The sequence below is a fragment of the Boleophthalmus pectinirostris genome, unplaced genomic scaffold, assembly GCF_026225935.1.
Source record: "Boleophthalmus pectinirostris isolate CB_2022bp ecotype Guang Dong unplaced genomic scaffold, ASM2622593v1 HiC_scaffold_18, whole genome shotgun sequence".
NCBI classification, from domain to species: domain Eukaryota; kingdom Metazoa; phylum Chordata; class Actinopteri; order Gobiiformes; family Gobiidae; genus Boleophthalmus; species Boleophthalmus pectinirostris.
Genome location: NW_026571133.1, coordinates 42,561,227 through 42,576,115, shown reverse-complemented (window position 1 = coordinate 42,576,115; position 14,889 = coordinate 42,561,227). Strand labels below are relative to the sequence as shown.

At 40.4% G+C, this 14,889-nt stretch overlaps 1 protein-coding gene across 1 annotated transcript; it reads right to left on the bottom strand.

The window, feature by feature from the left end:
• Positions 1-739: 739 nt before the first annotated feature.
• On the bottom strand, positions 740-14,654 carry LOC129408906 (bile salt-activated lipase-like). Its single transcript, XM_055153411.1, has 11 exons — positions 14,592-14,654; positions 13,128-13,275; positions 12,774-12,893; positions 10,618-10,815; positions 10,096-10,226; positions 8,853-8,960; positions 6,235-6,349; positions 5,529-5,715; positions 3,707-3,910; positions 2,539-2,748; positions 740-959 (listed from the first exon to the last, which is right to left on the bottom strand). The coding sequence occupies exons 1-11, from the start codon at positions 14,652-14,654 to the stop codon at positions 773-775; spliced, it is 1,671 nt and encodes a 556-aa protein (XP_055009386.1). The 3' UTR covers positions 740-772.
• Between the last annotated feature and the right edge of the window lie 235 nt (positions 14,655-14,889).

Here is a 14,889-nt window from a genome sequence, read left to right as displayed (position 1 = left end):
TTCATCTTTTGTTCATGTGGAGCCTATTAGTTCTTTACAGACATTTTACAATTTACTCTTCTTTTGCAGGTCGGCAAGTCGGTGCTATTGATCATTACAGATGAGCAAATGGCACATTATCTGCCCTCATTAGGTGATCGGATAGCAACTCTTTCTTTTTGCCGCCAACCAAATGCCATTACTGATAAAGACGTTCTACTACGGAGAATTAAAGAAAAAAATGATTTTCTCGCCTGGCAAGAAAATAAATGAAAATAAATTTTTGGGTCTGATTGACCCACCCCAAGAGCGAGAGAGAAAAAAAAAAAGAAGTTTCTTCAGGTCTGTGTGACCCTGAGGAGAGCGTGAGGGTTAAAAACATACAGTTGTGGGGCGATCTAATAATAACTTTAAAATCTCTTCTAACAAGCTGTAAATATACTGACCTTTAATTCCTTCTTTTCTCTGTTTTTTTGTTTGTTTTTGTTTTTGTTTGTTTGTTTGATTTGACCATATAGAGCACATATATAAAAATTTAATAATTCATTTTACTGACCACAGTACTTTTATACATGCATTTGGTGATAGCAAAAAGAGAAAAAAAAAAAAAACACACACACATACAAAACAGTAGTCATTTCATTTTTTGTTTCATTCATGAAAGATGAATACAAAAAATAAGTATGTTTCATACATCAGTGTGAATGAAAAGGAGCAGAAAGAAGTACAGACCTGTAATATCTGTAATATGTTGCACTGTTTATTGGTCTATATGGTGTATAGACAGTTAGTTTTATTCAGACTCAGTCATGTTGGGCAGACTGGGCAGCACGCTGGTCCAGAAGGTCACAAAGCGCAACCTCATCTTCTGGTGGACAAAGCCCTGGCCCATGTCGTTGCGGATCTCTAGGTACTGATCTCCACCACTCTGGAACTTCGGCCAAGTGACAGGGACCGACGAGCCACCCTGATTTGGGTCTCTGTGGAGGAACAAGGAGAAAAGTTTCTAGAAGGTTCTAGAGCTGAAGAGGTTTCAGCAGTGAGATATAATTGAAACTGAAGTATTCATCATCATGGTAACATGGCCATGTTCTGAATGTAACATTCTAGGACCCATGCAAACTGAGAGCACTTCTTTTTGATACTTTACCTGTGTTTATCTGGTCCTCCTGGACTTATCTCTATCTATAAAACCCTCCATGATCTTGCTTCTCCATGTTCTTGTTCCACCCCCATTAAAAGAGTTCATACAGGTGAATTGAAATACACTCGAAACACATTGAAACACTCGAGCATCGAGGAGAGGAGACTGTAAAATTCCATTCAGAAAGACTTCATTTAGACAGTTGGCCTTTTCAGTTCACGTTGCACGCTCATGGAATCTGGTCCCCACTGAAAAACGGAACATGACCTCTATCCAGAGATCTGCGAAACAGCGGCTTCTGGACAATCAGACATGTGAACATAAGTAAACTGTATGTGTTTTAACATCGCATAACAAATGTCACATTTGCTATGTGATGTTTATCTGCGTGAAGGGGACAGCTGTTTGCCCTGCACTGTTGTGCTTTTGATCTCTGTGCATGAAAATAGTTCATAACTCTGGCTCTGGTTGCATTTGTTGAGGCAGTTGAGGCCACCACAGCCAGTCAGTTTTATTTCAAACAGGAGGAGACTCCTCAAATGTAGTTCTGTGTTTCTTGTTTTATATCAGAGCTGGTTCAAAATCCACATTTATGTACATGTTTAAGTGTAAATTGTCTGCATGAAATTGGTCATGGTTTTGCCATCAGAATTTAGATCTCACTGATGCAGTATGTAAAATTCAATAAATAAGACTAGTTTAAAACATTATCTAGCCATATATGACAAGCCAGGACTACTGTGTCCTTTGCCCAAAGGGCTTCCATAGGAAAAGTGATCAGACTACAGAATCATAGCATAATCATAATCATATGTAATGGACGTAAACAAAAATGTAATTGTACGAGCAAAAAAAAATAAAACTACTTTCAGCTCTGTTATCTTGTAGTCTATCTAAATAACAAGACAAATAAGAAGTTTCCATTCCACCATACTTCAAATAAATAGAGAACAATGGGGGAAAACAGACAATAAATATAAAAAAATACCAAAAAACTCCAACAAAACAGTGCATTATAACGAGGGCCCCAAACTCACCTAGAGCCCCCAAATTGCTAACTCCGCCAGTACACGCTTGTATCAGTCTGCTCTTCAGCTTAAGGAAACAAATAACATTTTACTTTTCCCACTAACTGAAGGCACCGGGGGTTTACATGTCTTGCCCAAGGACACAAAGACAGCATTCATCTGAGCTGGAGTCCCACCACTAACTAGTGGGTCAATGGCTCTGACTGCTCAACCAGTGGTGATTATGTCGAGAACAGCATTCGAATCACTAACCTTCGGATCAGTGGACAAACACTGAGCTACTGTCACCAAAGTAATATCTCTGTAATATGGAGACAAGCAGGTGTGTATGCTCTACCAAAAAAAGTTCCACAGTGCACCTTTAAGTGGCATGAGCAGAGTTCATACCCAGTTTTGGCGAAGTTGGTCCAGTATGCGATCATGTATTTGGACAGGTCCCTGTGCCTGGGCCAGTACCCCAGAGGAGAGGAGAAGGGCTTCCCAAACACGTACTGCAGGTCGTCCATGTGGTCTGCTCCCATCCAGTCGGGGTAGGGCGTGATCATGCCCCCCAAACGGCTCGGCTCAGATAACAGGTACGAATATGTGCGGCCAGTTCTGGGGAGGGACACAACAAATAGATAATCAGCTTACATTGATGACTGTCTATAGATGAGGAAGATACTACTCTGTAAACGTAACTGTCTGGACTTCTGGATATAACATCTCATTCATAAATCATTCAATACTTTCAATGTTATTTTTCTCTCCTTTTTCCCTTTTCCTTTTTTAAAGTATGTATGCATGTACATTTTTGATTCATCAAAGTGTCCATCTTTGGCAGATAGAACAGCTGAACACACTTGTGGCTTGTTCTTTTTACAATAGAAATCAAATATTCATCAGAAAGTTCTTCCCAAGTCTGTTGCAGAAGTTCTCATAAATGTGTGGCACTTGTAGGTCGCTTCACTCTTCTGTCCAGTTCATCCCAAACCAGCTCCATGGGGTTTAAGTCTGGACACTGTGCTGCTGGACACTTCATGTTTTCAAGCTTTACCATCTTTCCTTTTTTCTCGAGGTAGTTTTGGCAGAGCTTGGACTTGTGTTTTCTTATCTTTTATCTTTTTTTTTAATCTCTAGCTGATCAGTACTTATCTTTTACCTTTTGACCGGTAGTGTGTATGTGTGTGTGTGTGTGTTTGTATGTGAATATGTTTTCTGTATATTTCCATCAATAGGGAGTTTCGGGGTAAGAGGTGTGGGGTTTAGCAGGGAGAAAAATGGTGCCTGTATATCTACAAATGATTAACACTTGAATAAAAATTTGATCACAAAAAATATTGCCAATATAAAGATTTTGTCAGTTTGTACTTAGTCACAGAGGAAAAGATAACTATAACTTTTAATCAAGTACTGTTACACTGTCAAATATTACTCAGGAAGAAGTATGATGCATGAAAACTACTCTGAGAAGTCACTTTTGTTGTCAAAGTTGCATCTCCACAAACCTGACTGGAGGAGGATGGATATCCTCTGGCTTAAACCTGACTTTTATAAGACGTAAAATGGTTCTCACGTGGCATGTTTGGAGTGGAGGTACAGAGCAGCCTGAGTGGGCACCAGGAAGATGTAGTCTGTCCCGATGGCCACGGCGGCCTTCTTGATTTCCTCGCGGCTCGGACTGGTTCCCCAGGTGGCGGAGTAGGTGGCGAAGGCTTTCTCCATGCCAGCCTTACCTTTGTCTTTGGTGTATGCCCCCAGCAGTGCCTTCAGGTCGTCACTGCAGCAGACAGACGAGAGCAGCACAAAATAAAACTGGAGGAAATTTGTTGTAATTTGTGTATCAAGACATTATAACTTTGACCTATGATTTGATTTTGTATGTTGTGTTAGGCTGCTCCCTTGTCTCAGTGCATCTCAGAGGTACTTTTAAATAAAGTTATAATGAGAAAATAAATGTACCAACATTGCATGAAAACTTACAAAGGTTAGATCTGTTATTTTTCATAGGGCCTTTCCGTGCTAGGTATCAAATCATGTTCAACGCCCATGATGGGGTGCTTGAAAATTGGATATTAAGTGCTTGTCAAGAGGGATTTTGATGCTCGAATAACAGCACACAAATATGCGGTACAATCTTTGGTAGCAAAATTCAAGCTGCTGAAACTGATTACATTTCATTTTTATGAAACCAAGATGTGTTCCCTGCTGCAAGTAATAACCACACTAAAATTTTATCCTCAAATCAGTAAACCTAAAAATAAAAATAAGTAAAGGCTACATTTTTAACAGTTGTGGTATGAGAGAGCCATAGACTTGTGAGCAAAGTATTGTTCTACATTTCTAAATGCAAAAGACAATATAAGAAAACCACTGTAAATCAAAAATAGATTTAATAACACAAGTATATTATTAGCCCAGGTTTTTCTAGTGGAAAATGATGTGGATTACGCCTGGTTAAAATCTGTGCTTTCTGGGGCCTCACAGGCAGAAAAGTGGGTACTGCACAGAGCCAAAGTCAAACACGGGTGAACAGGTCTGGGCACGAGAGTGTATTGCATCGAGGATACTCTCCAGCTTGTGGTCTTGTTTACCCTTTTAAACATGGAACAGTCAGAGGTGTTGAGTTTACTGAGGCTGTGGGAAAAGCCTCACCATGTATGTCTCAGTGGGAGCATGGATCTCCCTGTCTGGCTCGCTGTGGGAGAGTTGGGGCTTTGGTGAGAGCTGGCAGCTCGGAGTGCCCCGTGAGCTGGGCTGAGGTTCTTGCCTTGTTATGGTGAACACTGGGACTTTGATCAATGCTTTACTAGATATTTTTTTACAAAACAGGGCAAGTATAAAAGCAAATGTGCAGCTGGAGCTGTGCGTAGCTGCTGTGAAAAGACCAAAGAGGCCACAATGACAAGTTAGCCTGTTAAACTTCTATCATTACGCGTCATTACAGCTCAGCGTTTCACTGACTATCATGGACTTTACATGATAAAAATGATATTTTTAAAGTTGGCGCAGAATCATCTGTTAAAAATGTGTTAGTTAGCTACATGATTAGTATAGATCCAATTAGGCACGTAGAAATCATACCGTGTGTAGAGTTGGAGCGTGCTGGACACTGCTTCACTGTTAGCACTGGTCACTCGGTGCTTCTATCCTACTTAATGGCCACTAATTGTTTTCACCTGTTGTTCGCACTTGAACGCTTTCGGACTGCAACACTTTAGTGGTGCGTCCATGCGCCTCTACATATGGTTATCAACCCCTGTTGTGATTTTAGGATATACAAAAATCAGCATCATATAAATTAGCACCCCAATAGCACCCGTATTTAATATTTTAATCTTTTTCTAATATTGTGCAGCCCTGGCTGAAACCGATAAATAGTCAATAGCCTAACTCACATGGGCGTGTCCACCAACATGGAGTTGATCGAGGGGATGTCCAGGGCAGTGAAGATGTGTCCGTCCATGTCATTGACCCCGGCGATGTAGTCGACCGCAGCCGCGTTGTGGAACAGATTTGAGGGGTGGTCCGGCAGGAAGTCTCCATCCACCACCGCAGCCAGAACCAGATTATTTAGCACCGGTTCTACATGTGGACACACTTTATTTTAGAAATGAACCATTTGTCAAAAATATTGTTTTACACACATCCAGTGTGTTCACTGTGAACACAATTGGATCTGAGTCTAATGAATGTTTTAGGGACTTAAAACAGCGCAGCAGAAGTCCAGAATTCTACCTATGACGTCACAATCCAGGCAGAACATGAACAGAGCATTTTTGAGTCCTCAGAAAAAATGACTTTGTACTGATGGATTAATGGCACAATGAAGCAAAATACAACTCCATGTATGAACTTGCTGAGGGGACAATATAACACAAAGCTCAAAGTAAAGTTTACAAACATGGATATTATCAAATTAAATTATTGTTGAGACATTTAACAGTGAACTGCCCTGTAGCTCTACCTGTTGGTAATACATAGAGGTGGGGACAAAGAACTGGAGCAAAGACATAAACCTAAAAAAACCCAAAAAAACTATAAAATAAATACAGGTAAGGGTTTGTGAAAAATAATGGCAAAAATATAACAAATATGAATTACGGGAAGGGGAGCTTTGAATGTTGATGGCCCCAGCCTTGGTGAGGGCCACAGGGTCAGTCATCTTGAGACAGGCCGCCATCCTGCTGTCAGTCGGACAGTTCACCTTCCGAGCCACCTGATACACACAGAGAGAGACTTTGGTTTGGAATGAAAAAATACAGCTGGACTTATAAAAGAACTAGCCTGCACTTACAGTTTAAAAAAATAAAACAAAACAAAAAACTATTACATACATGCATACATAGTATTACTATGAATTATGAGTTGTCACTGCCTCATTATGTGGATAGATCACATCAGATTATGAAATCATTTCCAAGATTTTTCTATTTAAGAATAAATCAACATCACACTTTTTATCAATAAAAGCATGATTTTATGGGGGATTTTGAATGATAACATGAATGACAAAAACATGAATATATTCTTTTATAAATGAGTCCTGCTGGATTTTCATGCACCACTCTGTCCACAGAGTAGGTTGTGGGTGACCTGTGGCCTGATTGGTGCAAGCTCATATGATTGTAATGTATCACTTTGTCCCTTTTTAAATATGTATGTTAAAACACGGTTGTATCACATGACAGTTAGGGCTGTTTGACATGAAATAAAACCATAGCAAAGTATTTCAGAGCACCTCAGATCTCCTTTTTCATCCCATAGTGTCAAAAGTTATTGAATTAATGCTGCTGGACAGGATCTCATGATTTATTAAATGGACAGACAACCAGTTTGGGTTTAAGGCTCTAAAAGAGATTACTAACAAATACAAGACACAGAAATCATCAGTTTTGTGGGGTTTTTTTTTGTTTTTGTTTTTTTTTTTTTTTATCCATCCAAAGCAGTCAATAGGGTGAATCGCTTTATTAAATTATTTATGAAGGTGATTCAGAAATATATTGTGCATATGTAAATGTTATGGTATGCACAACAGACAGTGCAGATTAGTTGGGAAAACTGTGTCTGCCCCATGTAGGGTCAGAAATGGGGTCAGACAGGAGAATTCTGTGCCCAGTTTTATTTAATTTGTATCTAGATGAACTGGCAACAAAGCTCAAAACATTTAAGACTGAATGTGTGGCTGGAAATCTTGTCCTGAATCATTGAATGTATACAGAGCACCTGGTCGTTTTTAGGGCTGGGTTAATACTTCTTCAGCAGCAACTCAACATCTGTTCATCTTATAGTGTAGAGCAGGATATAAAGTATAATGCAACCATGATCTGTACAATCAAAGAGAACAAGCATATGGCAGCACGGTGGCTGAACGGCTAGTACTCATGCTTCACAGCAAGAAGATTCTGGGTCGCTCGGGCCTTTCTGTGTGGAGTTTATGAACACGTTGCAAGCTGTTTGAAGAACATGTGTGTACAGTGTTATTTGCAGGCTGAACAAGTTAGAAAATGAAATAATAATGTCACTCACAAATCTGAGATTCACTGCAGATGAATAAAGATGAATTGATCTGATTGAATTTTGAGTTCTGTAAATTTCGGACTATAAGCCACTACTTTTTTCTCACACTTTCAGCCCTGTGGCCAATAAAACGCTGCGGCAAATATATGGATGGATTCTTTATTTGGCGCATTGTCCATTCATATGTCTATGGTTTGACAACACAGAGGATACACGCAGCCTGAGTGCAGAAAACAGCGCGGGTCACACATGGATCTAGGGTTCACATGAAGGTGCAACACGAGCTCGCGATATTGTCAGTGCTCTCAAAGAGTTTATCGCCATGTGATAAAATAAGTTATGATGCTAAATGAACATCAGTGAGTGGGATATGTCTTGTCCGTGTGCGTAAATGAGGAGAAGAAACGTCTCAAACTTCAGTAGCCACACATCCACTCAGACCTGACTGACACAACTAACCACATTCCTGAGAGAGTCTGAAATCTGAAATCTGAAATCCTACAAGACACTGACATGATACAGACAGGACCACGGCTCTTTCTGCAGGAGACATGCGCAGTAGAGCGCGGGAAGTGACGGGGGTGATGCACCGAGGAAGATTCTAGTTTGATTGTGTTTTCAGCAGTTATTCACGCACACACACCCCTTATGGAAAACACACAAAGAAAAGCAGATGATGCAGCTTTTAAGTTCAAGGCAACTGATGTGTGACTGTGGAAGAAGGAAACAGAGCTGCTGCACGTGAGCTCGACATCAGTGAGTCGATGGTGAGAAGTTGGCGACGGCAGCGTGACGAACTGACTCAATGCAAAAGGACGACAAAAGCTTTCAGAGGTGATAAAAGCAGACGGCCCGAACTTGAAAATGTTCTTGAAGACGTGGACACCTGCGGCTTATATTCAGGTGCACTCAATAGTCCGGATTTTACGGTACTTGCTGATACCGAGTACTGATACCGATATCAGACATTGTTTTTTCAGTAATATGTCAAATTCATTATTTATTATGCAATATTATTATTATTATTATTATTAATAGTAGCAGTAGTAGTAGTAGTAGTAGTAGTATTACTGCTGTGTTCAGTTCAGCATGAAATAAGATGCAGTGCAGTTATAGTGTTAATGGCACCTATCAGACTGACCCAATATTAGTAACAATATCAGTCTGTTAGCAATAAGATGTTGACTGCAATGTGTTCTCACCTGCTCAGCAATCACACGTGGGTTCTTGATGATCCCCCACGGACACAGGGACACTCCGCTCTGAGAGATGGCTCTGCGGATCAAGCCCTTGTTGTGTGGAGTCAGGGTCTGCCACAAAAAACAAACATTCATCGACGTGTTAAATACACTTTCAACATTACTAAAATAAAAATTAAAAAACTAAATAACACACACACACACAAAAACATCCCCCATGTCCATAGACTGTATATATAAACGGACATAGCTAAAGTGCAAGCCACTGCGTTCCAAATAGGAGGTTTGCAGTCCGGCTCCTTCTGACCCTCACTCCCTTTGACTTATATTGGAATATTGTCGTCCTTTTGTAACTGCTGCTGTGATCCTTGTCATTTTGGTCTTAAAATGTTCATATTAACTCACTCTACATGAACCTGGTGTTTTCATTTTGCTATTTTGTCCATTAAAGAATTCCTATTCAGATGTAGAGCCTGGCTAGAAATTTGCTCCTGTAACTGCGAGCATCGTGAGCTTCATTTGGGTGGAGCCGAATGCTATGGGTGATGTCCACTTCTTTCTACAGTCTGTGGTAAAGATGAACAAGAGAGGCGGGGTGGGAGGAAGGAGGTTAACAGGGCAGAGACAAACTATATTGTTGGTATAGAGACTCAGGATGTAGGCTTTGTCGCAGGTGGTCTGCCCAGCCCATTTAAAAAGATGAATTAAGATGGGTAAAACATGGAATGAGCTAGAAGAAGTTGTTTGAGGTACAGAGAAATACATAGCATGGACGCAAGAGGGCCGACAGCTAAGGGGCGAAAATAATTTGGAAGGACTGTACGTGCTGGAATGAGGCAGCTCAGATGTGACATGTGGGTGGAGTAAGAGGAGAGGAGTGGACTCTAATTATTGCCCCTTGCAAATGCGAAATTTCTAATATCACTCACCTTACAACATGTTATTTTCTCACTTAATCATGCTATTTCCACCCACAATGCTGCCTTTCACTATTCCAGCTTACTATATCACCTACGCCGAAGTGCATGTCTTCACAACTATCACTGCCAACAAGGTGTACACGGGGCTGTAAGTTACTTAGATTTGGTTGAACTTCATTTTATCACAAGTCTGTTGTTTTCTTTATGAAAAAAAGAAACTATATCAAAGCAATGTTGTTACTGGGCTCTCAGATGATCAACCTCAAAAATCACCATCTGAGCACCTCTACGATAAACCAATAGTAACAATAAAAGATGGAGCAAACCTGGAAGCTGACGCTAGCGCCCCCTGCAGACTCTCCAAAGAGGGTGATGTTGTTGGGGTCTCCTCCGAACGAGCGGATGTTCCTGTGCACCCAGGCGATGGCAGCCTGCTGGTCCCACAGGCCGTAGTTTCCTGAAGATCACAAACCATTATATTAACAGGACGTCCCACCAACAGTGAGCACTGTGCATGGGTTATGTAAAGCAGTGAGAGGAGGAACAGTGAGGTTTCTCCTGTTTGACTGTTGCTCTGCTCATTTTGGAGGCTACTGCTTTTATTCAGAAACACACCATAAATAACTGTATTCGGCCATAACTTCAGAATTCATTACTGCAAATGATAAGGCCTTAATATGTAATTAAACTATAATGTCATTTAATTACTACTACTTTAGGTATGTATTTGAAACAACATTTGAACTTAAATGTCTGACTTGATTGAGCATATTCCCAAGAAACACATCAGAATGAGATGAGTCTGCTGTTTATAAATGAATGGGAAAAGAAATCAAAGAAACTCTCACCAGGCAGATCAGACTGTCCGGTGCTCAGGAAGCCCAGGGTTCCCACACGATATCCCAGTGACACCACAATGACATCCCCCCTGTCTGCGATCTCCTGTCCATCATACAGATAGTTGTCCAGGAAGTTGGCCCCCATGGAGCCCCCCACCAGGAAGGCCCCTCCATAGATCCACACCATCACAGGCAGGTTGGAGGAGACTGAAACAAGTGGTAGTTTTATGAGTTTATATTGAGAGCTGAAAAGTGTAGTGTGTATGTTCAGATATAGGAATATGTTTTGTCAGACAATTCGATCTTTGTCTATTTCATTTCATGCAAATCATGTAATTACTTCAGAAGTGGTAGAGGAGAGATTAAGGAGAGATGAAGTGAAGGTGAAACATACTTTTTTTTTTCACTGTACACATCTTGTTTCTCCTGGTTTGACAATTTTGCATAAGTTTATAATTTTACTTCCTGGTTGGGCGACTGTTGCGGATCACGATCACCTTCTCTTCCCGTGGGCACTGGCTCCAAATGGCCCTGCAGTCGTGGATCGTGTCCTCCCACTTCAGGTTTTGCATCAATTCCTCTATAATCTTTCCTGCACTTGGCATTGTCAACAGCACCATAGGTTACTCATTTTGAGTTCCGTAAATTCTGGATTATAAACTGCTACTTTTTTCTCACATTTTGAACCCTGCGGCAAATAAGACGATGCAGCTAATATATGGACGGATTCTTTGTTTGGCACATTGTCCTCACATATGTTGTCCTCTATGGTTTGACAACACAGCGGATACGCACAGCCTGAGTGCAGAAAATGCAGCTGTTTGTGCGGTTACACGTGGACCTGAAGTTGCTACAATAGCTCGCGATATTTGTTGCCGTGTGATAAAATAAGTTACGATGCTAAATGAACATTAGTGAAGGGGATTCGTCTTCCCCGTATGTGTAAATGACGAGAAGAAACGTCTCAAACTTCAGTTGCCGCACATCCACTCAGACCTGGTTGATAGAACTAACCCTGCCCTCGAGAAAGTCTGAAACCTGCTGAAATCCTCCAAGACACTGACGTGATACAGACAGGACAGAGGCTCTTTCTGCAGGAGACATGTACAGTAGAGCGCAGGGAGAGACGGGGCTGATGTGCCAACGAAGATTCCAGTTTCCAGTTGTGTTTTGAACAGTTATTTTGCGCTTCCTCCTCATGGAAAACACACAAAGAAAAGCAGATAATGCAGCTTTTAAGTTAACAACGACGATTGATGTGACTGTGGAAGAAGGAAACAGAGCAGCTGCACGTGAGCTCGACATCAGTGAGTCGATGGTGAGATTTTGGCGACGGCAGCGTGACGAACTGACTCGATGCAAAAAGACAACAAAAGCTTTCAGAGGCGATAAAAGCAGACGGCCCGAACTTGAAAACATTCTTGAAGACGTGGACACCTGCGGCTTATATTCAAAAGGTTTTGCATCAATTCCTCTACAATCTGTCCTGCACTTGGCATTGTCAACTGCACTAAAGGTTACAGTAAAAGTTTAGCCTGGGTTTAACAACACGTTTCAGGCGCACATCAGCTGTTTCTCCTTTATGCAATCTCTAAATTTAGCTCTGAATAAGGCTGAGTGGTTGTTGACTGATTGTGTATTGTAATTGGTTTTGTAATATAGAACCTGGCTTAAAAAACATACCCCCTGCAGAAATTGTCCCTGCATTTTTTAATAACACAGATAGATAACCTGCACTCACAAATATTGTAAGAATTTCTTGTTCTTAGGTTAGGTTGGTTAATTTTTAACTTTTTTAAAATCTGCTCTGGAGTAATTTATTCATTATGTGTCCAACCAGGACGTACAATAATATCCAAATTAAATAAACAGCCCAACCTGTACATAAACACATTCAAGTTAAAGTCAACTTTATTGTCTCTGTAGAGAAATTTGACACATCCTTCAATGCCCCTGGGCACCTCATCAGATTTTGAGCTGGGCTTAGTCAGGGCTACTTTGAGTATGGAGCATTTTACCTACTCTTCATGTTTTAGGTTGATGAGGGAAACTAGAGTGCTCTGAGGAAACTCACCCAGACACAGGGAGAAACATTTGCATAGAAAGGTGTGGGTGTACCAGAAGTCAAACCCAAATGTATTGCAAGTAGGTTTGCTGCTGTTTACCTTGGGCGCGGTGAGGGACCCAGATGTTGAGGTAGAGGCAGTCATCAGAGCCTCTGGTGTCTGTCATGAGCATATTCAACTGAAGGCAGCGAGGTTTGTAGTCTTTAGCTTTCAACACACCTGAGGAAACAGACACAGTAAGATTGTACTCAATATGCTAAATGATATGCCAAAAGAATATGGAGATTTGTTGTTGGTATAATTAAATATTGGCATGTTATAGTGAATGTAAAATCTGAATCAAGAAAACGACACTTTTCCTCATAGACAAGACTCTCACTTCACTTGTTAAAACATTTGTAAAGCCAATAACTTGTATGTTCCTGTGATAGAGGAGCATTAGTGTGTGCTCACCATCCCAGCCTGGATGGCGTCTGGGTTTCTCAAAGCGTCCGGGGGTGTCAGCGAAGGGAATTCCCTTGAAAATATCCATGTGCCTTTGGTAGGCCAGGCGGATGTTTTCCCCCTCCACCAAGCCGCCCTCCGTGGAAACCACACCCAGCTGTACAGGGAAAACAGCTCATTACAACCTAAACTATGATTCAATTACAGGTGTTTTATTGCCTTCTAAGTAAGAAGGGTCACCACCCCACAGAATAGGTCTTTAATAATTTGTGGAAAATACCATATTTGGCACAATTGTTAAGTTAAATCTAAGGGAGCACAATATACTGGAGCTATTATCTGGAAATATTTGTCATACTTTGGGAAAATGTTGACATAAATGTATATTTTGAAGAGTTCTATATTTCTGTCAACTATGATAGACATTTTCAAAATCCTACTTAAATCAGTCACTAATATGATCATCTAAATCTCTGCGAGCTGTTACTCTGGCTCTTAGAAGTCATTTCAGCATTTCTCTGAGGGCAATAATCCACACAATCTGATGTAAAACAATGTTGAAACCACAGCTGGACCTCCACATGTCCATTTATGTAAACTATTGTGTATCAAGGTTGATACTCGCTTGAAGATTTTTTCAGATGTAATGGCTACACAGTATTAACTACACCATAAGAGATGAAGAAACACAGAAATAATACTGTGTAAATGCCTTCATGCTTCTACACTCTCGTAAAAGAATTAGCTTATTACACACTAGTATTTACACATCCACATTTTTAATAGGACAACACTAAATTAGCTATAGGCATGCAAAATATTACTATTGTACTTGTATGCAAATTATTAATTTATTAATTCTACTCAGTGTTAACTTTTCTGTCTTTGTCTTTAGTGTCTTTTCTAAGTCACAGGAAGTAGCTCTTAAAAATAAAAGCATGTCTAAACTGTAAGTTAACCAAGTGAAAATGGAACAAGTTTCAAATATAATACAATGACTGTTTTCAGCAAAAAAAAAAAAAAACACATGGTCATTTACACTCAATGTAACGTCATTTGAGAGTTTGCTGACACTAAAAGTGACACAATTGAGATTGGACACTCAAGACACACATGTACATTGGACAGACAGGTTTAAATGAGATTTTACGCAGCAGGCTGGTCTAGACTAACCTTGCCAAACAAACCAAAACAGAAATGGCAACTCAAGCAGACATACTTCAGCCTATTTTAGTGTAGTCAGAGTAGACTAGTTAGTTTGTGAAAAAAGAAGGTAAGTTGCTTTGTGCCTTTATGGACAGTGAAGATGTCTGCTTTTGTCTCAGCTGGATGTAACAAAAGTGAGATTTTTCCTCGTTCTGCTGTTGTGATGCTTTGATGCTTCAAAATTAAAATAGTATAATAGAAATGTATTCAAATATAGATATATATATATTTTTTTACATAAAAATAAAACCAATCAAAATGACTCACCGAAGTAGCCGAGACAGCCTCCAAAAACACGGCCACAGCCACACAAATTCCAAGCAGCACCATGGTGTCCACAATAATGACCACAGCGAAGTCCTTTTGGCCCTTTATACTCCATATACTGACCCCCACCACCACCACCAGCACACAGAGCAGCATCTGAGGCTCGAGGGAGACTGTTCTCACAGAGTTAATGTTTAACCACTCAATAACATCCTCACCTGCCTGTCGGGAGAGATGTTGAGTTTGAATCTTGTTTAGAATAGGTTGTGTTCAGAATTTGATGCCCTCATTTTAACTG